Source organism: Marmota flaviventris, chromosome 7, assembly GCF_047511675.1.
Source record: "Marmota flaviventris isolate mMarFla1 chromosome 7, mMarFla1.hap1, whole genome shotgun sequence".
NCBI classification, from domain to species: domain Eukaryota; kingdom Metazoa; phylum Chordata; class Mammalia; order Rodentia; family Sciuridae; genus Marmota; species Marmota flaviventris.
The window spans coordinates 108,220,087-108,245,124 of record NC_092504.1 but is presented as its reverse complement, the minus strand read 5'-3'; the positions used below and the strand labels follow the sequence as shown (position 1 = coordinate 108,245,124).

The 25,038-nt window shown below is 36.3% G+C and overlaps 1 protein-coding gene across 1 annotated transcript in view; it reads left to right on the top strand.

The window, feature by feature from the left end:
• The window catches only part of LOC114085595 (broad substrate specificity ATP-binding cassette transporter ABCG2-like), a 49,174-nt gene that overhangs the window by 15,016 nt on the left and 9,120 nt on the right, over positions 1-25,038 (top strand). Inside the window, exons 4-11 of the mRNA XM_027926796.3 lie at positions 552-611; positions 1,887-2,001; positions 2,556-2,708; positions 5,147-5,283; positions 9,747-9,898; positions 11,303-11,407; positions 12,011-12,261; positions 17,229-17,311. Coding sequence (XP_027782597.3) covers positions 552-611; positions 1,887-2,001; positions 2,556-2,708; positions 5,147-5,283; positions 9,747-9,898; positions 11,303-11,407; positions 12,011-12,261; positions 17,229-17,311 — 1,056 coding nt within the window. The remainder of the gene's footprint in view (positions 1-551; positions 612-1,886; positions 2,002-2,555; positions 2,709-5,146; positions 5,284-9,746; positions 9,899-11,302; positions 11,408-12,010; positions 12,262-17,228; positions 17,312-25,038) is intronic.

Below are 25,038 nucleotides of genomic sequence, written 5' to 3'. Positions count from 1 at the left end.
TTTCCCCACCAAACCTCCTTACATTGTCTCACATATGAGCTTTTTGGGGATAATCACATCTAAATGATAAAAATTATCAAACCTTTCTCAGAAACTGTTATGAACTTTCCACTGTGTTAAGAGAAAAAAGTGAAAAGGAGAAGTTTAATGAGAAATTTTTAATTATATCAAGGAACTTTTGTTATTGTTGCTGGTAATGGAACCCAGGGCCTCCAGCATTGGTAAGTGCTGATTTTTCCACTAAGCTCTACCACAGGTTCTAGCAACTTTGAATCTTGGATGTGTCATTTTTCAAAAACAGTAAGCAGTTTAAAGAATAAATGAAGAGAATTTAGAGGAACATGAGCCTTCTTTCTTATAAATTCTGACTAATGATCACTTTTATATGAGGCTTGTATTAATCAACAGTTCATTTTTTATCTTTAAAAGTTGGTGTTTGTTTTCTGTCTGCAATTTCATCAGCCTTCCTTGAATGTATTCAGTGCAGACCCCATATTAATAGAATTTTATTTCAAATGGAACAATAAGTCATTATCCTTCTATTTTTGCAGCGGGACCATGAAACCTGGCCTTAATGCTATCATGGAATGCACAGGTGGAGGCAAATCTTTGTGAGTATGATGGAAAGTATAAATCAGTCTTTGTTGTTTCAGTATGCTTTTCTTAAAAAAAAAAATCACTTTGGTGGAAGCAGGTGTTGATTGATTGAAACTTTGCTGTGTGTGTCCAATCTGTACCTAGGTGCTGGGGATAACATGCAGTTGGGCTAGCTTGTGGCTTTATTCTAAGGACCAAGAAGTCTTATTAGATCAGCCTTGCTAAGTATGATAGTGTGATTGACATGCATCTGTTACTATATGATGAGCTAATGAGGAGGAAGATGAGGGGAATGATATTAAAAATGGGGATGGAGCAGAATGAATAATTGAAGACATGAGTTTAGAGAAAGGAATGTGGGTTGGATCCATCAAGGTCAGACAGCCAGGAAGTTCATTTGGAAGGTCTTTGATGGATAAGCTGATGTTACCTTGCTTGTACATTTTGGAGCTTTCTTTTAGCATAAAATGTAAAAGAAGGCGAAAATTTAAATATACATAAATGTATATACATATGTATATTTAATGTATATATATATATATATGTACATATGTATACATATTCAGAGAGAGATATTGAGATTTCTACTCAGTCATATAGAATAATGAAATTATGTCATTTGCAAGTAAATGGATGGGCCTGGAGAACATCATGCTAAGTGAACTAAACCAAACTCCAAATAGCAAGGGTTGAATATATCCTCTCATATGCAGAAGCCAGAGAGGAAAAAAGAAATTTAAAAAAGGATGTCACAAAAATAAAAGGGAGATCAGTAGAGATGGGGGTACAGAGGTATAGAGGAAGGAAAAGAATGGGGAAGAACTGGGGAATGGAGCTGACCAAATGATGTTATGAGTATGTATGAACTATGATGCACCAACTAAAAATAAATAAATAGGGGCTTGGGATATAGTTCAGTTGGTGGAGTGCTTGCCTAGTATGCACAAGGCCCTGGGTTCAATCCCTAGCACCATAAATAAATAAATAGGAAAATGAATACAGTAGAGGAAGGAGATCAGGGTAGGAGGGAGAAGGGAAGTACTCAGGATTGAAATGAAACAAACATACAGTTATGTCAAAATGAATCCCACTATTATATATACCTATAATGCACTAAAATTTTTTAATATGATTTATGTATATGTACACATATAATTTGTACAATTTTAGTTAAACCATAGACTTTTTTAACTAGTTCACTTTCTACCTGGAGCAATATTTGGATTCAGAATAGCTGAGAGATATGGCCTATGTTAGGGGGAAAACAAAACATATATTTCTTTTTATAGATTGATGGATATCTTAGCTGCAAGGAAAGATCCAAATGGATTATCTGGAGATGTTTTAATCAATGGAGCCCCTCGACCTGCCAATTTCAAATGTAATTCAGGTTTTATGGTTCAAGTAAGTATTGGCGAGTCTGCCTTCTAGATTTTCCCTGTTTCAATAGGGGAAGTGCTTTAGCTTATCGTTTTGTGTGCTACCAGTTGGATTTACATATTCAAGGAACTGAATTTATTTACATTGGCTTTTCACATTATCTGCTTAGATTGAAGGTGGAATAAAATGAAAAAGTGCAGAGGACTTATAGGCAGTGGTGTCAATTCTACTTTTGGTGTCATTTCTATAAGGGTCTGCTGAGGCCCTATTTGCCCTTCTTTCATTTCTTTCCTTCCCCTTAAAGATGCCTTTGTCAAATCTTCATATAAAACAGTCTGGATGTGTCTAGAAATCATCATAATTACCTGTGCTCCACCAGGGTTGCAGATGGGGGATAAAATGCCTCCCTCCAGCTCTGCAGCTGTCTGTGGATCACTGAAGTTTATAGAGTTGAAAGTTCAACATTAGCTGGAACTTTACCTTGATTATATTGTTTTTATGGATTAAGATAAATACACTAAAGTAATGGTCTTAGAAAAGACTCAGTGTGTCCCATTGAAATCCCATCTTCCCTTCAGGATGATCTCGTCCTGGGCACCCTGACGGTGAGAGAAAACTTAGCGTTCTCAGCGGCTCTTCGGCTTCCAACAACTATGACAAAACATGAAAAAGATGAACGGATGAAAGTGGTCATTGAGGAGTTAGGTCTGGATGAAGTGGCTGATTCCAAGGTAATGTGAAAAAACCCGACAGAATCAGACAGGAACAAGGACCTCCCTGTGTGGACCATGTGACCTTAATCAGAAGTTTCCTAGAGCATGTGAGGACAAAAGGGTCTGCTTTCTGTAATGATGAGAAAAGTGACTGGTTACATACTATGAAGGTGGAAATGAAGCTGGAAAAGCAATCTTAACCATGGTGTGATCCTGGTGTGAATAGAGTGTGATCCCTGTGGAGAGTGCTCCTCAGGCCTTTTCCATGCTCCTCCACCCTCATTATTCAAGTCACAGCTCTTTTGATGTCTTTGCACTGACTTTTCTTCTTTCTCTTCCTCCTTTTGGCTGCTCTTCTCCTTCTCTTCCTCTGGATGATTTTGTTCAGTTGATTTTTTTATATTTCTGGAATTCATAAATGACTAGAATCCAAGGATTCTTGCTGTTTCATACTGGTATAAAATTTGTCTTAAAATCTATATTTATTTTCATTAAGATTTACATTGAGGGGCTGGGGCTATAGCTCAGTTGGTAGAGTGCTTGCCTTGCATGCACAAGGCCCTGGGTTCAATCCCCAGCCCCACAAAAAAAAAAAAAAAAAAGATTTACATTGAATTTTTGCAGTGACCAGGGTATTTTTTCATGGCATTTTTTTGGCACTTTTGCTGCTCATCCCCTCCCTCATTCTCTCCCTTCTTCCCTTTTCTCTGCCAATATTTATTTCCAGACTCTCATAGGCCAGGCTCTTTCAGGTTTGAGGAATGCAGTTGTCAGCAAGAATAACAAAGTGTAAAGAAATGAACTCCTCCTTTTGCAGGTTGTGCAGGATAAGGGAAGAAAAATGAGATGAAAGAATCAGTCTTATAGTTGACCACTCCATATAGAAGTTTTGCTGATTAGACATTTGTAGGTTGGAGTGATAATGAGCCATGTAAAAGTGATGACTCTGGATTAAGCCCCTGTGACCTGCCTCCTAGAGGCAATAAAGAATGGGGGTACCACTGGCTGCTGCTTCCTGTTGTATTTGCTGATATTTTTTAAAATGTGAATTGTATTTTGTTTAGAATCCGGTGATGCCACTATTTTCCATTTTTTTTTTTTTTTAACGAGTGATTGAGTTGTCATTACTTTGGCTATTTATTTTTTTACTTGATTATTTTTTTCTTTTTGGGTGGGTACTTTCTTTTTTACCCTCTTTTAAGCATTCATGGCCCTAAGGTGCATCCTTGGATTTCTAGGAAAAATATACAGAGGCACTATTGGCTTATAATTTATGCAATCTGATTGAAATAGTTTTTAACTTATTAACATTATATTTCATTTTAAACATTAAAGAACTGTAAACAAGATAGTCTGATAACTCTAATGATGTAATTTTTGGATAATTACTATAATAATATAATCAAAAATACTGTTCACCTAGATTTCTCAGTTGTTAATATCTTCTTCCATAATTAGTACAGCTACTTTTTACTGAAATATTTTATATAACATCATGTGATATTTTATCCTTGAGTACTTACAAGACATCTAGAAAAAAAAATAAGGATATTTGCCTACCTTACCACAATATAATTAATAACTAACAAAGTGAACAATATTTCATATCATCAGCTATGTCAAGCCCTTATTCATTCACATTTCCCAAATCCTCTCCAAAGGCATTTTAGAGTTTAGTTATCAATAGACTCAAGCAAGATATGTGAGTAGCATTTGAATACTATCTCTTTGAAGACTCTTCAATATAATTTCCTACTTTTTGCCTCCCCAAACCTGCCTAGTCCCTTCACTAGACACATGAGCATTTACTGCTTGCAAAGATTGAACCATTTATCCTGTGAAATATCCCATCTTCTGGATATGAATATCCCCTATCTTCTGGATATGTCTGAAAGAGTGAATTTGGAATTCTGCCGTGAGTTAGGATGTAGAATGTACCATTGTCAAAGCATATGGTGAATGGAAAGATACTGATATGGTATGTTACAAAGTGAACTTTCCTGTCTGAGTGAATCCTGTTCTTGTAAGTCTACCTGGGGACTTTGGGTGGAAACAGGAGTGTTGATAGAAGACTAATAATTTACTACAGATCCATTTCCTTTTCTCCTCCTATCTTTTCTCCTATTTTAGACTATAATTTTAAAGTTAGGGCCATGTCATTTTAGTATTCTAACTTACTATCTTAAAACTAAATATTTGACTTGGTGATGAATATACAGAAATGTTAAAAGCATGGACTTTATATCGGGTCCAGCCAGTGGGCAGCTCTACCCTGAGCCTCAGTTTGCTTATCTGGTAAAAGAGAAAATTCCTCCTTCTCCCAGGTTCATTTATTTCCTCTTTCACAAAGAGGATAGTGAGATAAAGTTCCCTAGCAAGACTAGCAAAGCTTAGATCACCAAAAATGATAATGATCATTGTCATTCTTGTTGATAATTCAATAATTTGTGTTTTAGGTTGGATCTGGAGAAGAAAGGAAAAAGACCAGTATAGCAATGGGGCTGATCACTGATCCTTCCATCTTGTTCCTAGATGAGCCCACAACTGGCTTAGACTCCAGCACAGCAAATGCTATCTTTTTGCTTCTAAAAAAGTAAGTGTTATGGGAATATTGGTCATTCCTTAGTTAATTTATTTATTCTGTGTACCATGTATTCTTGGTGAAGGGGATTAAAAATGAACAATATAACTTTTTTCTTCTTTCTTGGAAACAATTAACAGGAAGTAGTTTTAAAAAAAAGTTAAAGCAACAATATATGGAAGGATGGCCATGGTGGTAGTGGGGAGCTGATTTAAATAGCAGGAGGGTCAGGGAAGACCATCATGTGACAGGTGAGCTGGGAGTAAGTGAATGAGACCAGCTGTATCAGCACAAGAGAGATCTAATTGGAAGGAGCAGCCCCAATGGCCCTGAGATGGAGTATGCCTGATGTGTATGGAGCATCATGGAAGCCAGAGGGACAGAACCCAGTGACTATGGGGAGTAAGGTTGGTTTCTGCACTGTCATAACAATACTACAGCCTGGGGCATGAGCAACAGAAATTACTTTTCTTATAGCTCTGGAGGCCAAAATGTCACAGGCCACTGTAAAAATTATGGCACTTCCTGTCACTAAGGGATATGAGAGCATTTTGAGAATGTCAGAGCAGAGAAATGGCTGTGCAATCAGTCCAGGGTGAGTAAAGGTCACCAGGGCAGAACCGCTCATGGTGAGGAGAAAAGGGCCTGGACCAGGACAGGGATTGGATCAGGTTGCTCATGGGGAGGTGGAAAGAAGACCTTGGGTTCTGGATTTGTTTTCAAGGCAGATCAACAGGATCAACTCAGGAATTAGATATGGGTTATAAGGATTGAGAGAATGACTCCTAAGATTTGGACTTGAACAAATGGAAAAAAAACGAAGCAAATGAAATTATATTTCCTTTTATCCAGAAAGCAGTTGTATTAAAAGACAATAAAATTATAGCATTTGCAGGTAAATGAATGGAGTACCATGCTAAGCGAAATAAGCCAATCCTCCAAACCCAAAGACCAAATGTTTTCTCTGATATGTAGATGCTGATCCATAATGGATGGGTGGAGGGGCACAGGGGAAGAATGGAGGAACTTTGGATTGGGCAAAGGGGAGTGAAGGGAGGATAGGGGGCATGCGGTAGGAAGGATGGTGGGATGAGAAGGTTATCATTATCCTAGGTACATGTATGATTACATGAATGGTGTGACCCTACATTGTGTACAACCAGAGAAATGAAAAGTTGGGTTCCATTTGTATAGAATGAATTCAAGTGTGTTCTGCTGTCATGTAGAACTTATTAGAAAAAAAAAATGAAAAAAAGAAAGCAGCTGTGTAAAACATTTATAGAAAATATTCAAAAGTTGAGCTTTGCACATTTTCTATAGGATGAACAAAAAATAGTTGAAAACCAACAGAAAAACTCCAAGTACAATGCAAATAAGTCCCACTCCCTGCACCTAGACTCCCTGCATTTTACTTCATTTCTGTCAGATCAGGAGAGGCAGGCAGCGACCAAAGGAGGCAGATTTAAAAAGGCTGCTGAAGGAGGCTTTATTGAGATATTGCTCCGGGGTGGAACTCCATCAGACCCAAGGAGTGGACAGGAGAAGAGTCTGAGGAGAAACCCCGTGGGAGCTCGATGGACTGGGATTTTACGGGGCTCACAGCAGGAAGGGAAGGGCTTGGGACAGGAAAGGGAATTTTTAGGGTCCCTTGTCCTGCTGGAGTTGGTCAGGGGAGCTGGCTGAGCTCCAGGATTGGCCAGGGGGTCCTGCTGATTGACAGGCGTTAGTCAGGAGATCTCGGTGATTGACAGGCGTTTCTGCTGGCATCTGATTGATGTTCCTTTCCCGGGTGCCGGCTGCTTTGTTCTAAATTGCCACCACCGACCTAACAATTTCCTGCCCCTTTCTGTCTCTAATCTAATTACATAATTATTTTCTGACATCTATTTAATCCTTAAACACCCGTGTGAACTCCAAGAATCAGCACCTCCCAGTGAGGAACCCAACAATCACATTTTCATCACTGTCCAATCTGAGGACTCCTATCAAATGTCACCAGCTCTCCTGCTATCTCTCTGTTTTCATTCTGCCTCAGGATCCTTAGCAAAAACATGTACTTTCTAGCCGATATATATATATATATATATATATATATATATATTTTTTTTCCTATTCTGGAAAAGTTCCTCAGTCATTCCCTGTCATGCCTGGACATTCTTAGTACATTTCATGGGGTGACCCTGGGCTGGGCCCATCCCTGTGTTTCATGAGCAATTCAGACCATGAAATGCTGCTGTGTATTTCTCTGCACTATACTTCTGGGACTGCATGCACCATAGGTGATACTGAGACCAATCATCTGATCCTATTTGTGTCTGCCAAGCTTCTTTGCTGGGAAATTACTATTTATGCCTTTAATAATTGATTAGTATTTTGTTGGTTAAGAAGTTTGACTGGGCTGGGGATGTGGCTCAAGCGGTAGCGCGCTGGCCTGGCATGTGTGCGGTCCGGGTTCGATCCTCAGCACCACATACAAAGATGTTGTGTCCGCCGAAAACTAAAAAATAAATATGAAAAAGATTCTCTCTCTCTCTCTTTCTTTCTCTCTCTCTCTTTAAAAAAAAAGAAGTTTGACTATTATGCTTATATCCTCTTCCTCATCAAATATTCTCTCACCAGCATTAGCATACACCAATAATTCCTGCTCTTTTGATAGCTGCCTAACATACACTAATTGGTATCTATGGAAGGAGAAGATTTCTCTCCTTCCCTTTCTCTCCTTCCCTATTCATTTTTCATTTTGTGCAATTGATTATAATCTGTTATTGACTGTTTTAATAATCAAATTAGCCCTGATTTGGTCAGTGGAAGCCATGTCAATGCGAGTTTTGTTTTCTTTTCATATTCCCGTAGTCAATCTTCTAACAATTCTTTACTTCATGGTTTCTATGATGTTCTAGGCCCTTCTACTACATTTCCTGTGTGAGCTATTTCTTTCAAGAACCCTGGTTCCTTGGGGTGTAGTTGATATTTAGAAATCAAGAGCTGGTTACACAGTGTTCTCACTGTTATTGGAGTAGCATTGCTTCTAGACCCTTAGTAGACAGACCTAGGAAACATAAACATATAAATGTTATGTGTATATATAAATAAAATTTAGAAATACATTTATATGTTTTATTTGGAAATATATTGATCACAAATACATTTTACTCATATGGTATATATGTATATACATATACAGTTTATTTTTCTGCTGGAGACCCATAGTTCTCAAACACTAATTATCTGTTCTCTCACTAAACTGCAGTCCCGGCCACAATATATACATATATATTTTTTTCAATAAAAAGGCACATGTAAATATTGGTGTTTATATATTCAAAAACTCATGAGTTCATAATAATATTTCTAATTCCAGTTTAACCTCTTTGTGATATTTTGAGTCGTTGCCATTTTCTTATATGTAAGTGACTTCAGAGAGTAAGAGGTTTGGTTCCCATCTTGTCAATACACTCACTTACTTGCTCAGACAAATCAAAAATCAAAAAATCAAAGTTGTCTGATTTTAATTCCTTTGGGTATAAAAGGCTCTTAACAAGGAAAATAGATGTAAAACCAAATAAAAGGTGACAAAAACAACATGTATGTACACATATACATAAATTTTTAATAACAATATTGAACAGTGATTTTGGCCATTTCTTTTAACCATAAATAATAACTCCTGTGAAACGGTAGTTTAGTACTATTTCTCCCATGGAATTAGAACAGAGTTTAAATCTCAGCATTGTCCTTTAGTAACATTATCTCCTTGGTCAGTTGCTTGATCTTATTTAAATGATATCTGTAAGTAGAAGGAGACAATAATATGGGAACTGTTATAACACCATTGTGAAAATTGAAAGAAGGTAGGATGTACTTATTAATTTCAACTATATTACTAGGACATAAAGATCAAACAATCCTAAAGAGCCAGAAGATTTAAATGATCAATGAGAAGTAGGCAAATGACCATTGTTTTAACATGTAATAAATACTTATAGACATACCTGGAATGCTTGTTAAAAATATGGATGCCCTGAATTCACCCTAAGAGATTCTAATTCAACCTCTGGGAAGACTGTCTGAGAATCTGCATTGTCAATGAACATTTTAATGAATTCTAGACTGTTGTGCATCATCGTTAAGAGACTCTAGTGTTTTTTTGTTTTTTGTTTTTTTTTTTTGGTTTTTGTTTGTTTGTTTTTGTGGTGCTGGGAATTGTACCCAGGGCCTTGTGCATGTGAGGCAAGCACTCTGCCAACTGAGCTATATTCCCAGTCCCAGCCCTAATAATAACTCACACCTACATTAATGAAAACATTTAATTTAGGTTCCCCAAGTGTCATGTAGATAACATGAGATGAGAAGTTCATAATTGAAAAATCAAATTAAACTTTGGATAAATGCTCTCACCATACATTAAAGTATTTTATTAAGAAGTGCAACGTTCAGATATCTAATGACTCATTATTTTCCTTCTTTCAACTTAGCATTTCTGAGCAAGGACGAACAATCATCTTCTCCTTTCATCAGCCTCAGAATTCCATCTTCAAGCTGTTTGACAGCCTCACCTTATTGGCCTCAGGAAAGCTAATGTACCATGGTCCTGCCCAGAAGGCTTTGGAGTACTTTGAATCAGCAGGTGTGGTTGACCTTTTCAGGCACTAGATCCTTCCATCATAGACTCCTGGGGGAGGACAGTGGGATGGACAGGAGCGCTGCTTGGTCTCTGCATAGACTAACTGGGGTGCCATCACTCCAAAACATTTTTGGTCAGTTTAGTGTTAGGAGTTTTCTTCATTTTTCAGTGTTTGCTTGTTGTTTATGTCTCTTTCCTTCTTCTCTCCTCTTTGAATGTGTGTGTGTGTGTGTGTGTGTGTGTGTCTCATGGGCTTACTTCCTAGTTATGCTGACCTTTCCCTGAGAATTCAATAATTAACTGGCTGGACTCACAGCCAGCTATTCAGCTGAACATTTCTAGAAAGACCTAGTGTCATTCATTTTCTTCTAGACCATGTAACAGATAGTGATGTTATTCTACTTTTATGAGGGCTCATGGAGATGCTCATTGTTTTCTAGTAATATTAAATTGGCTTGAGTGGGTGTGAGTTATTATTAGCCACTGGAATGGCTGGTCTTAAGTTTGACCTGGGTAGGCAAACATTTCTGGGCTCCCAGGTTCTCTTTCAGATTGAATTGTGTGATCTTTTTAGTGGCTCATGCAATCTGCTTCATTTTAGAGACATTTAGAAATTATTATAGATATTTCTTCATGACCCCAAATACAGTTTTAAATATTCCCTAGCTATCTTAATATTTTAATTTATTCTCAGCCACTTAAAATTAAGCATGTATGGGTTTAGAGAGTTCAGAGGAGATGAACTTAAAGAGTCAGGTCTCAGGCCAAGTTCAGATGATGTGCCAGAAGAAGTTGAGGTGAGAGTTTAGGTGTGCTGTGCTGGTCATGTTCTCTCAAGAATTCAGTTCTGGGAATTTGTTGGCTATTTTGAATTATGGCAGCATAATATGATAATGATAATTTGGAACTCTGAATTTAATAGGTGGAGAAGCAATCTTGTTGACATGCATAGTGCCATTCCAGCATTTGCTTTATGAACTCAGAAAACACAATGAACCCAGGCATTTTTTTTCTTGTATCTAGATTTAAGAAGTACTGATAAGCATCAGTTGATCTTGATAAAAAGGGATCAGTATATTATGTTCTAAAAAGTCCAAGATTGGTTAACACACACACACAAACACACAAAAACAATAGAATAAAACCACATACACACATATTTATATGTATTATATATGTGTGTGTTTACAAACAAACACACATAGGGTTGGGAGACAAAGCATTGTTGAAATATTTTGTGAATGAATAAGGAAAGTATAAACCAGTGAGGTGAGAAGAAAGCAAGATTATGGCAGAGAAAATGTCAGATTCTGTCTTCATAGCCTCACTTTCGTCACTCTCTGGAAGTGAGTAGTTTTTATTTTTCAAGCCCATCAGGTTAAGTTCTTTGGTTGCTTTGTTTCATAGGTTACCATTGTGAGCTCCTCAATAACCCTTCAGACTTCTTCGTGGATGTCATCAATGGAGACTCCCCTGCTGCGGTGACAGCAATGCAAGAGGAAGTGGGTGAAGGTATGTGAATAGCTTAGATTCACAGGTCTTTGCCTGGTTGATTTGGCTGAAATTTAGCAATGTGGTGGCTCATTAAAACTTGGCTTTCTGAATTCCTACTCATATGGTGTTGTGATACCAGTTAACAGATAGACTTTCTTATCCATAAGAGCTATGGATGTTCTTTATTGAGTTTATGAATGACCACTTCTGTTCTATTCTCAGTTGTAAAGGAGTTTTCATTAAAAAATAAATATGATAATTTTTGTCATTTTTTTTAGAAAAAGAAATTGGCACTTCATACTTTTGCACATAGTAGAAAACTAGGACAAAACTTTTTAATTAAGACTTATAATTCTGTATGGTAAGGAGTCTATTTTAATGTTTATGGTCCACATATTTAGGAAAAGGTCTGTGAGTTTGCTCTAGCCATAAGATCCAGGCAGAAGTCATGTTAATTCCGTGTGTTTTTCTGATGTGTAGAGCAATGACAGTGCTAGTGATTTTTCTATGCTTAGCTTTAACATTTAGGTGTTATCCATGAAAAGGATCACAGAAAAAATGCTTTAATTGTTTGTCACCTATTAATAATGTTTCTCTTCTTTTTGTGCTTTTATTCCAAAGCCAATGAGACTGAACAGCTATTAATGGGAAAATTGCCAGTAATCGAAAGATTAGCTCAGTTTTATAGCAAATCCCCCTTCTATAGAGAAACAGAAACTGAATTAGAGAGACTTTCAAGTGGCCAACATAGCAGCAGCAACTTGGCCTTCAAGGAGATCACCTATGTCACCACCTTCTGCCATCAGTTCAGATGGATTTTGTGGCGTTCGTTCAGAAACTTGATGGGTCATCCCCAGCCCTGGATAGTTCAGGTAATCTTACAGATTCTTTTAAGTTTGCTGTAGAATATTCATGTGGATGCAATTTGGTTCTGGAAAGGTTTATTTTCAGTGATTCTTGGAATATATAACTCAGAATTATTTGAAACAGACAAGTTGTAAGGGATCATCTTAATAAGAAATTTATATTTTTCAATAAATGGAAGCTAACAACATAATCCATATTTGGGTTTTTTAGTATCCGTCCACTTTCATTCATTGATTCATTCCACAACTTGAATACAAGATCTTGAGTTGTATTTTGGGAACTCTAATATGGTAGTAGACAAAGTGAGTAAAAATAACAACCTCTGCTCTCATGGAACTTATTTTCGTATGAAGGCAGAGTGATGATGAGTGAAGTAATACAATATACAGCATGTTAGATTGCAGGAGGAACTACGCAAAAAGTTCAGGCAAAATAGGAATAGAGAAGAGGAAGAGAAAGGGCAAGAGATAGGGAAAAGAGGGTTGATTTGCTTTTGAAATTAGGTGGTGAGGGAAAGCTAATGGCTTTGAATACATCTGCAAGTATCTTGGACTGTCCCCTCTCTGAGGAAAGAGCCTGTATGCAGAATGTGTTCCTTGTAATTGACCCTCCTCCTTAAGAGATTCTAATGTTTGGAAAGCACTAGATATCTTGAAAAGTTTTCAGTTTAAACACAGATAGTAACCACACTTAGCAATTAACAATTTTTTTATTAGTTGCTCAAAACATTACAATGATCTTGACATATCGTATATCATATATTTGATTCAAATGGGGTATGAATTCTTATTTTTCCCACATGTACAAATTGCACGATCACATTGATTATACAGCCACGTTTATACATACTGCCATACTAGTGTCTAGTGTCTGTTGTATTCTGCTGCCCTTCCTATCCCAGCAATTAATAATTAACACTGTCGCATTAACTCTCTTTACTAAGATGTGATGATGACGTTCTTTTTCTCCTTTTGACTGGCCTTTGGTCATTGTTGATTATTACTCCTTAAAGTTTTTTTTTCTTCTTTTTTGCTATTCCTAACTTCTGTGTCACAATAAAAAGTTCACATCAGTCCATCATTTATAAGGAAATCAATTTAGCTAGTTATTTGGGGGTTGTTACTTTTATTATTATTGATTTTAAATTGAGAACTGAAAAATGGCCTGTTGTAGGTTCTACTGAACTGACTTCTTAACATGAGAACCACAGTTTTTATTTTTAAGTATTGTCACCTTCCAGGTGTATCTGAGAGCCTATTCCTGTTTCAGTCATGCTGTCATGTTTGTTATACCACATGTTTCTGAACTTTTCATTTATCATTCTGTAGAACATGGCCACTTTTGTGTTCTATTAATCAAGGCTAACATTTTATTCTCCGAGAATAGATTTGATGTCTTGTAGAATCATGCCAGGTTCAGGCAAGATATTAACTTGGGTCACCCATTGTTCAACAGTGGGGTGATATAAGGAGTTGATTCTTTAGTGTGTTTTCTGTGTTAGGTTTTTTTTTTTTTTTTTTTTTTTTGTACTGCCTCTAAACATGGTTTATGTCTCATCCAGGACCCATGTATGATAGTTATGGGCAGGGTATGAATAGACCATGGCTACTTGGTATACACCAGGATTGTGCCTATTTGGGGTCTTGGCTTCATTAAGGCGCAAACACCAGGCCCAGAGTCTCCAGGTCACCTGTTCAGCCTCATCAGCAAACTCAATCCCACAAAAGGAATTCCCACAATGTTCAGAGAAGTAGCCATCTCTAAAATAAGGGTAGAACCTTGAAGCTCCTGGAGTTTAGCAGAACAACTCATGTTAAAGTTTGTGAACTCTGAAGTGTTAGTGTAAGAGTAGGCAAACCCTTTTCCGTAAAGGGCCAAATGGTAAATGTCTTAGGCTTTGTAGGCCACATCTAGTCTTTGTCTCAGGTGGTCAACCCATTTTAGCATGAAAATAGCTGTAGCTCATGCATAAGCAAATGAACATGGCTGGGTTCTCATGAAACGATATTCATGACACTGAAGTTTGAATTTCATATAAATTACATAGTACAAGATAATCTTACCTTTTCCCCTCCAACTATTAAAAAAAGAGGTTAAAAAACATTCTTAGCTCATCAACTTAAAAAAAAAAAAACAATCGGTATTTGGCCTCATTTGGCCTGGCGGCCATAGTTTACTTGGCATAGGGTTTGAAATCTTGTCTGATTTTTATTTCTCTAAGTTTTGATCATAGAATTGTTAAAATACTTAAAACTTCCTACTGATAAATCTTGTATCTCTTGACGTATAGCTGTACTTTGGTTTGAACTAGATATATACATACATGACTCAGACTTTATTTCTAACCAGAGGCTGTATTTGGGAGATATTGAAAAGAATGGATGATCTGAATAAGATTTATTGTTCAATTATTTCCTGATCAAACCAATTTAGAAGACCTGTGGTTAATCTCTTAGAAAGTCATTGTTTTCTATGAGCATATTAAACATTTGACTATGGATTTATTTTGTTAGTAACTACACAAACTTCTCTAAGAACATGTCTTGAGAAATACTCATTCAATACATTTGAACAAAAGCAGAATAAAATATTTGGATGATTTCTTTTTCTAATCCTTCTCTTCAAAACTGAGACTGGCGGCCACTTGCTCAAAGCTCAGTCATTTGATCCATTATGCAATTTCATTTTGCCGGGTGTCTTTTCTTTCTTCATATAAGAAAGAATAGCACAGATATACTTTGAAAACCATGACATGATCATAGGATTCACTGATTTGCCAGTATGGTAGAGAACCGACTGAAAATAAAGAACAGGTGTTGTGTTAGTATAAGATATCAAGTGTGAATGCTAAAGAAACAAAGAATGCAGAGCCTCTTGGATTCAGCAAGACTGAATATAAGTTATCCTGAGTGAAGTATAGATTGTCATACACCTGTGCGTCCTACACATTGGCAGATCCATCTTTTTCTACTGACATGAAGTGAATGTATCCTGAGGGTAGTGAAGGCATGGAACAGAATGAATTTTACCCTAAATTTCTGTCCTCTACTGAAAGACATCTTACGAATAATACATTTAAATAATAGTTTCCAGCCTGTGGTCTTTACAAACCAGTCTTTTCCGATTATGATTTAGTTTTTCTATTTTGGCTTGTTGCCTGTCTAAACTGTTCTTCACAAATCACTTCATGTGTGGATACAATTATAATATTGAGTATTTCTTTTAAACTTTGAAGATTTCAAGATAAATGGTAAGGTATTTTGTTTTCTCTAGACTTCCATTTCCTATACTTTTATATTTAACTCATGAATCATTATATGTGGAATCCCTCAAATAAAACATGATAATTGACCCTTAATCTTTTGTTGATTGAAGCATCCCTGTGAGAATTTTATCCTTAAAAGAAAAGTGGTAGACTGGGTCTGTGGCTCAGTGGTAGCATACTTGCATGGCATGTGTTAGGCACTGGGTTTGATTCTCAGTACCACATATAAATAAATAAAATAAAGGTCTATCAACAACCAGAAAATATATAAATAATAATTTCAAAAACAAAAAGTGGTGCTGGCCCAGTAACTTGGGAGTTGTACACAGACTGAGTAGGTGAGGATGGTGAGGAACTGTTAGCTCAGGTGGGTACATTGACTGTAGGCTTCACTGGCTGAGGTTGAAGGAGAAGCAGACAAAGGAGACGGTAATGGATGCACTTGGGTGTCCTCAGAGAAAACTAGTTAAGTGCTTTGGTGACAGTTACAATGTAATTTCCCATGCAGGCCAGGACTCAAAAGAGGTTGAATAGGTGGGAGCCAACTTACAATGAGTCTTTTTAAAAAAAAATTTTTTTAAATTTTTTAAAATTCTTTTTTTATTATTAGTTGTTCAAAACATTACAAAGCTCTTGACATATCATATTTCATACATTTGATTCAAGCAGATTATGAACTCCCATTTTTACCCTGTATACATATTGCAGATCAATTAGTCTTTATCATGAAAAATACTGTTATCAAAATTTGTGTGTGTTTGCTTTTAAAATGTTGTTTATTCATTTTGTGGTGCTGGGGTCAAACCCAGTGTCTTGCACATGCTAGGCTAGCATTCTCCTGCTAACCTACACACCCAGCCCTGAAATTTCATACACATTATTTATTTACTTATTTATATTTTTGCAGTGCTACAGCTTAAACCCAGGGCCTTGTGCATGTGAGATAAGCACTTTATCAACTGAGATATATCCCCAACCCATATTTATTTTTAATAAGAGTGTAAAGTCATCCTGTTTTCATTTGAACCTCTTGAAGGATGAAACTATGCATGTGCACTGGTGCAAAAGTTGAGAGTTCCATGCAAGTCTGAACTCTTCCCCACTTGGATGTTAGTTTGTTCCCCAAGTAATTTTCTGCATCACTCTGCCATACTGTGTATCATTTGCATGTCCAGTATCAGAGCTGGGGCTTGGACTGGCCATTCCTGGTGAACACTGGGAGGGATTTTAGCCTGTCCAGTAGTCTGCTCAATTTTCTTGTCAGTTCCCCAAACATTTTTAAGTTGGTTTGGAAAGTAATCTAATAACACACATGATTTTGTATTCTCCCAGGGTCTGACCAAGTCATTTAAAGTGTTTATCTCCAGAGAGGTATCTGGTTATATAGTCATATATAGTATCATAATAAATGATGTGAAAGCCAGATGTGGTAACACAAGCCTATTATCCCAATGGCTCTGGAGGCTGAGACAGGAAGATCACAAGTTCAAAGCCAGCCTGAGCAACAGTGAGGCATTAAGCAACTCAGTGAGTCCCTGTCTCTAAATAAAATACAAAATAGGCCTGGGGATTGGCTCAGTGGCCAAGTGACCTTGAGTTCAATCCCTGGTAAATAAATAAATAAATAGATAGATAGATAGATAGATAGATAATGTGGAAAAAATTACCTAAAATTACAACTCTATTTTCATTTTTTTTTTTGAAAAGATAACCATCATATTGATACTGGGGCTGATAGTAGGTGGCACTTTCCTTCAACTAAAAAATGATTGTACTGAAATCCAGAATAGGTAAGTAAATCTAAATACTGTTACTTTGTTCACGCTTATAAAGACTCAGTAAGAATTTGAATTTATAATGAGTATGTGATAAATGTCACTGTTTTATTGGGGGTGGAATGAGCACATTGCAAACTGAATGGAAGAGTTAATTTTCTTTTTCTCAAATGTATGTCTGAGTGGTAAATAATATACAACATAAATTTTGTCCTTTTAACCATTTTTAAGTGTACAGTTCAGTGGTATCAGTTGCATTCACATTGTGCAACTATCACCACCATCTGGCTCAAGAAGATGTTTTCATCTTCTCAAATGGAATCTTCATACCCATTAAAGAATAACCCTCCATATACATCAATCCCAACCCCTGGCCACCACCTTATAATTCTGCCTCTGAATCTGGCCACTCTAGATCCTCATACACATGGACTGATACAGTATTAGCCCTTTAGTGCCTTATTTTCTTTAGCATTATGTCCTTAATAATCATCCAAGCTGAAGCATATGTTGGAATTTCTGTCCATTTTAAGGCTAAATAATAGTATATTGAATATATACTACATTTTCTTTATCATTCCTCTGTTTCTGAAAATGTGGGTTGTTTCCACCTTTAAGTTGTTAATAATGTTGCTATGGGTATACAAATATTTGTCTGAATTCCTGATTGCAGCACTTCGATATAGGCACCTACCCTTGTTGGACCAAATGATAATTTTAATTTTTTCAGGAACTCCTATGCTATCTTTCACTGCAGCTACATCATTTTAAATGTTTTTAAAAGTTTATTATTTATTCTAAATTTTTATACATGATAGCAGAATGCACTTCAATTCATAGTAAACATTATGGAGCACAATTTTTCATTTCTCTGGCTGTACACAAAGCAAGAGTCACAACATTTATGTCTTAATAATTGTACCAATGGTAATGATCTCATTCCACCATCTTTCCTATTCCCCACCCCACTCCTCTCTCCCCTTTGCCCTATCCAAATTTCCTCCATTCATCTCATGCCCCCCCCCCCCACCATTATGGATCAGCATCCACTTATCACAGAAAACATTTGGCCTCCTGATTGGGGGGATTGGCTTATTTCACTTAACATAATATTCTACAACTCCATCCATTTACCTGCAAATGCCATGACTTTATTATCTTTTAATGCTGAATAATATTTAATTGTGTATATATACCACAGTTTCTTTATTCATTCATCTGCTGAAGGGCATCTAGGTTGGTTCCACAATTTAGCTATTGTGAATTATGCTGCTATAAACATTGATGTGGCTGCATCACTGTAGTATGCTGTTTTTAATTTCTTTGGCTATAGACCCAGGAGTGGGATAGCTGGTTTAAATGGTGGGTCCATTCCAAGTTTTCCAGGGAATCTTCATATTGCTTTCCAGAGTGGTTGCACCAATTTGCAACCAGCAATGTATAAGTGTGCCTTTTCCCCACATCCTCACCAACATTTATTGTTGCTTGTGTTCTTAATAACTGCCATTCTGACTGGAATGAGATGAAATTTTAGAGTAGTTTTGATTTTCATTTCTCTAATTGCTAGAGATATTGAACATTTTTTCATGTATTTGTTGATCAATTGTATATCATCTTCTGGGAAGAACCAGTTCAGTTCCTAAGTCCATTTATTGATTGGGTTACTTGTTTTTTTGATATTAAGTTTTTTATATATTTTGCAGATTAGCGCTCTATCTGAAATGTGTGCAGTAAAAATTGTGCCCTTTCTGTAGGCTCTCTCCTCACCTCACTGATTGTTTCTTTTGTCAAGAAGAAGCTTTTCAGTTTGAATACATCCCATTTATTGATTCTTTATTTTATTTCTTGAGCTATGGGAGTCTTGTTAAGGGAGTTGGGGTCTGATCTGACATGATGAAGATTTTGGTTCTACTTTTTTTTTCTATTAGGTGCAGGGACTCTGATCTAATTCCTAGGTCTTTAATCTAGTTTGAGTTGAGAATTATGCCGGGTGAGAGATAGAGGCTTAATTTCATTTTGCTGCATATGGATTTTCAGTTTCCCAGCACCATTTACTGAAGAGGCTATTTTTTCTCCAATATATGTTTTTGGCACCTTTGTCTAATATGAGATAACTATATTTATGTGGGTTTGTCTCTGTGTCCTCTATGCTATATCAATCTACAAGTCTATTTTGGTGCCAATACCATGTTGTTTTTGTTATTATTTCTCTGCAGTAAAGTTTAAGTTCTGTTACAGTGAAGCCACATGCTTTACTCTTCTTGCTAAGAATTTCTTTGGCTATTCTGGGTTTCTTAATTTTCCAGATGAATTTCATGGTTGCTTTTTCTATTTCTATGAAGAATATCATTTGGATTTTGATTGGAATAGCATTAAATCTGTATAGTGCTTTTGCCATTTTGACAATATTAATTCTGCCTATCCAAGAACAAGGGAGAGCTTTCCATCTTCTAAGGTCTGCTTTACTTTCTTTCTTTAGCATTCTGCAGTTTTCACTGTAAACATCTTTAACCTCTTTTGTTAGATGGATTCCCAAATAAATTATTATTGTAAATGGGGTTGTTTTCCTAGTTTCACTTTCAGAGGATTCATCACTGATGGACAGAAATGCATTTGATTTATGGGTGTTGATTTTACATCCTACAATTTCGCTAAATTCGTTTATTAGTTCTAGAAGTTTTTTGGTGGAATTTTTTGGATCCACTAAGTATAGAATCATGTTGTCAACATATAGTGATAGTTTTAGTTCTTCTTTTCTCATACACATTCCTTTAATTTCTTTCATCTCTCTAATTGCTCTGGCTAGAGTTTCAAGGACTATGTTAAATAGAAGTGGTGAAAGAGGGCATCCCTGTCTTATTCCAGTTTTTTAGAAGAAATGCATTGTATTTTTCTCCATTTAGAATGAAGTTGGCATTGAGCATAGCATAAATATCTTTTACAATATTGAGATATGTTCCTATTATCCCTAGTTCTTCTAGTGTTTTGAACACAAAGGGGTGCTGCATTTTGTTGAATGCTTTTTCTGGATCTATTGAGATGATCATGTGATTCCTATCTTTAAGTCCATTGATGTGGTGAATTGCATTTATTGATTTACAAATGTCGAACCAACGTTGTATCCCTGGGTTGAACCACTCTTGGTTGTGGTGCACTATCTTTCAAATATGTTTTTGTATTCAATTTGCCAGAATTTTATTGAGAATTTTTGCATCTATGTTCATTAGAGCTACTGGTCTGAAGTTTTCTTTCCTTGATGTATCTTTGTCTGGTTTTGGTGTTAGGGTATATTGGCCCCATAGAATGAGTTTGGAAGGGCTTCCTCTTTTTCTATTTTGTGGAATAATTTGAGGAGTATTGGTATTAATTCTTCCTTGAAAATTCTGTAGAACTCAGCTAGGAATCCTTCTGGTCCTGAGCTTTTCTTTGTTGACAGGTTTTTGATAACATCTTCTATTTCATTGCTTGTAATTCATCTGATTAACTTGTGTATATCGTCCTGATTCAGTTTGGGTAAATAATATGACTCTAGAAATTTGTTGATGTCTTCAATATTTTCTATTTTATTGGAGTACAAATTTTTAAAATAACTTCTAATTTTCTTCTGTATATCTGTAGTGTTTGTTGTGATATTTCCTTTATCATCACAAATTTTAGTAATTTGAATTTTCTCCTTCTTTTCATTAGCATGGCTAAGGGTTTATCAATTTTATTTATTTTTTCAAAGAATCAGCTTTTTTTTCATCAATTTTTTCAATTGATACTTTTGTTTCTATTTCATTATTTCAAATCTGATTTTAATTATTTTCTGGCTTCTAATACTTTTGGTATTGGTATGTTCTTCTTTTTATAGAGCTTTGTGATGTAATGTTAGGTCATTTATTTGTTGACTTTTTCTTCTTTTAATGAATGAACTCCCTGCAATGAACTTTCCTCTTAGTACTGCCTTCATAGTGTCCCAGAGATTTTGATATGTTGTATCTGTGTTTTCATTACCTCTAAGAATTTTCTAATCTCCTCTTTAATGTGTTCTGCTATCCATTCATCATTCAAAAGCATATTATTTAGTCTCCAAGTGTTGGAGTAGCTTCTATTTTTTATTTTATCATTGATTTCTAATTTTATTCCATTATGATCCGATAGAATACAGATTAATATCTCTCCTTTTTTTATTTGCTAAGAGATGCTTTGTGGCATAATATATGGTCTATTTTAGAGAAGGATCCATGTGCTGCTGAGAAGAAAGTGTATTCACTAGTTGATGGACGAAATAATCTATATATGCCTGTTAAGTCTAAGTTATTGATTGTATTATTGAGTTCTGTAGTTTCTTTGTTTATCTTTTGTTTGGAAGATCTATCCAGTGGTGAAAGAGGTGTGTTAAAGTCACCCAGTATTATTGTGATGTGGTCTATTTGACTCTCAAAGTTGAGAAGAGTTCATTTGATGAACATAGATGCTCCATTGTTTGGTGCATATATATTTATAATTGTTATGTCTTTTTGTTGTATGGTTCTCTTAAGCAATATGTAACATCCTTCTTTATCCCTTTTGATTAACTTTGGCTTGAAGTCTCCTTTATTTGGTATGAGGATAGAAACCCCCTCTTATTTCCACAGTACATGTGAATGGTATATTTTTTCTCAACCTTTCACCTTCAGTCTGTGGATGTCTTTTCCTATGAGATGAATTCTTGAAGGCCACATATTATTGGGTCCTTTTTTTTTTAATCCAATCTGCCAGTCTGTGTCTTTTGATTAATGTGTTTAGGCCATTAACATTCAGGGTTATTATTGAGACATGATTTGTATTCCTGGTCATTTTTGTTTATTTTTGGTATTTAACTTGACTTGATTTCACCTTTGATTGGTTTTTCTTTTAGTGTAATACCTACCTTTGCTGATTTTCATTGTTGTTTTCATTTCCTCCTCATGAGATATTTTGCCAAGGATGGTCTATAGTGCAGATTTTCTAATTGTAAATTCTTTTAACTTTTATTTATTATGGAAGGTTTTTATATCATCATCAAATCTATGGCTTAATTTTTCTGGATATAAGATACTTGGTTGGCATCCATTTTCTTTCAGAGCTTGGTATATGTTATTCCAGGGTCGTCTAACTATGAAAGTCTGGGTTGAAAAATCTGAAGAGACCCTAATTCCCCTATATATAATGTGATTCCTTTCTCTTGTGGCTTTTAGATTTCTCTCCTAATTTTGTATGCTAGGCATTTTCATTATAATATGCCTTGGTGTAGATTTGTTGTGATGTTTTATAGTTTGTGTCCTGTAAGCCTCTTATATTTGATTTTCCAATTCACTCTTCAGGTTTGGAAATTATTCTGCTATTATTTCATTGAATATATTCTTCATTCGTTTGGTTTGTAACTCTATGCCTTCCTCTATCTAACTAATTCTTAATTCTTAAATTTGGTCTTTTCATGTTATCCCATAATTCTTAGATGTGGAGCTCATGGATTCTTACCATCTTCACTGTGTGGTCAACTTTATTTTCAAGATTGTATATTTTGTCTTCATTGTCTGAGGTTCTGTCTGCCAAGTGTTCTAGTCTGTTGGTAATGCTTTCTATTGAGTTTTTAATTTGGTTTATTATTGCCTTCATTTCAAGGATTTCTGTTTGTTTATTGATTTTCAGAATCTTTATCTCCTTATTGAAGTAATCTTTTGCTTTCAGTATTTGCTTATGTAGCTCTTTATTGAAATGATCTTTTGCTGCCTGTATTTGCTGTCTTATATCATCATTTAATTCACAGAATATTTTAATTATTTACATCCTGAACTCCTTCTGTTATTTCTTCTGCTATTCTGGCCATGGATTCTAATAATGTAGTATCTTGGTCTGTTGGGACACTTTCTCCCCTTGTTTTTTTTTTTTTTTTTTTTTATATTGTTCATGTGTCTTCCCTTCTAGCACTGAGAGTTCAAGGTGTTATAGTTTTACTCTATAGGCTTATAGTGTTCCTGCAAGGTGCCAATACCTCTCCTTGATATTGCTTCTAGGCCTCAGCCAATGTCTCCAGGTGGGAGTTGCCCCAACTAAGGATGGCGAATAATTGTCCCAAGATGGAAGCAGATGCTTTCAGAGATGGGGTGTCAGGTCGGGATGGGCGGTGGTGTTGTGAAGCGAGTTCAGATATGGAGCTCTGTGGCATGCAGTGTTGTGGCGGGTAGCTATCTCTAGATCCTGTCTGATGTCCTCAGATGATAGCAGTTGCAGTGTCCCAAGATGAAGGCAACCAGGAAAGCCCCGTGATGGTAGATAGGGGTCCACACAGGAGTGGTGGCCAGGTGTCCTGCACAGGAGTAGCACCTGGGAGACCTGTGTGGGCGCTGATGCCTGTTGTCCTGCCTGGGCCATCAGATGGGAGTCTTGCATGGGCCATCGGCCAGGATTCCTGCATGGGAGAAGCTGTCAAGAGTCCTCTAATAACTTGCAGAGAAATATTATTCCCACTGCTTAAATCCCAAGTCATGGAGTAACAAGGAATCCAGCCTCCCTCTAGCCTGCCATTTTGGATCCTCCCATCTACATTTTTACCAACAGTACATAGGGTTCCAATTTCTCCACCTCCCCACCAGAACATGTAATTTTTTTTCTTTCTTTAAATAATATATTTCCACTGGATCTTTGGAGAAATGTCTATTTAATTTTTTTGCTAATTAAATTGGATTATTTGGAGAGTTTATTGTTGCTATAGTTGAGTTGTGGTTTTTTTTTATATTCCTGGATTATGAATCCCTAATCAGATACATGATTTGCAAATATTTTCTTTCATTCTATAGGCTGTCTTCACTCTATTGTTAGTGCCTTTGATGTATAAAATGTTTTTAATTTTGATGTAATCCAGATAGCCTATCTTTTTTGTTTGTTTGTGAGCCAGTTTCATTGATATGTTTTAATTAGTTTGACTTGAGAATTGTACTCATTTCTGCCCAGCTGTGCTAGGGAAAAGGGGTAGAATGTTTAGAGAGCAAATAATTTATAGAGTTTATTGAGAAATACTTGTGGGCAAGGTCCAGTGGCAGTGGGCTGGTGTTCCTCTGCTGCACTTAGTGCTGCTGGGACTTCACCAGAAAGTAATATCTTTTATCTGTCTCCACACTGTTCAGTGGTGGCTGCCTGATGAGCAGTTCACTCTCCCCTGTGCTCTGGTCTGCAACAATTACTGCAGGGAGGCAAGTTCCATAGGTGAGGTTATAGAAGCAACTACAGTACCAGCATTAACTTACTTTTCTCCTTGTGTTACTATTGTTACTTGGGGTTATTTTGTGTACTCAGCTCAGGTGTTCAACATGGGAATTAACCTCTTAGCTGCTTATCCCTACCACCCATGTCTATCTACCATCTATCACTTGCAAGACCAGCATCCCAAGGAATAGCTGTCCAGGAACAAGTGTAAGAAAGTAACTTTCAACAGGTAACACTAACTTACCCTAGTTCCTAGCATAAGTGAGAGAGAGCCAGGGCACCTCAAGATTTTATATATATCTATATCTATATCTATCTATCTATCTATCTATCTATATGGAAATTTTGGCCCAGGCAGTTCTCATTGTTCCCCAACTTGTCTAGGATTTTAGAACAAAAAGGAGCATTAAGGATATAGCATTTTACTGCCCTCTTTTTTCTTTAAGGATAATATAAGAGTGTAGGATAGGTGGGTAGGATTTGGGATTTCCTTTTACTTGAATAGCACTTAGGTTACTGCAATGATTGTTACC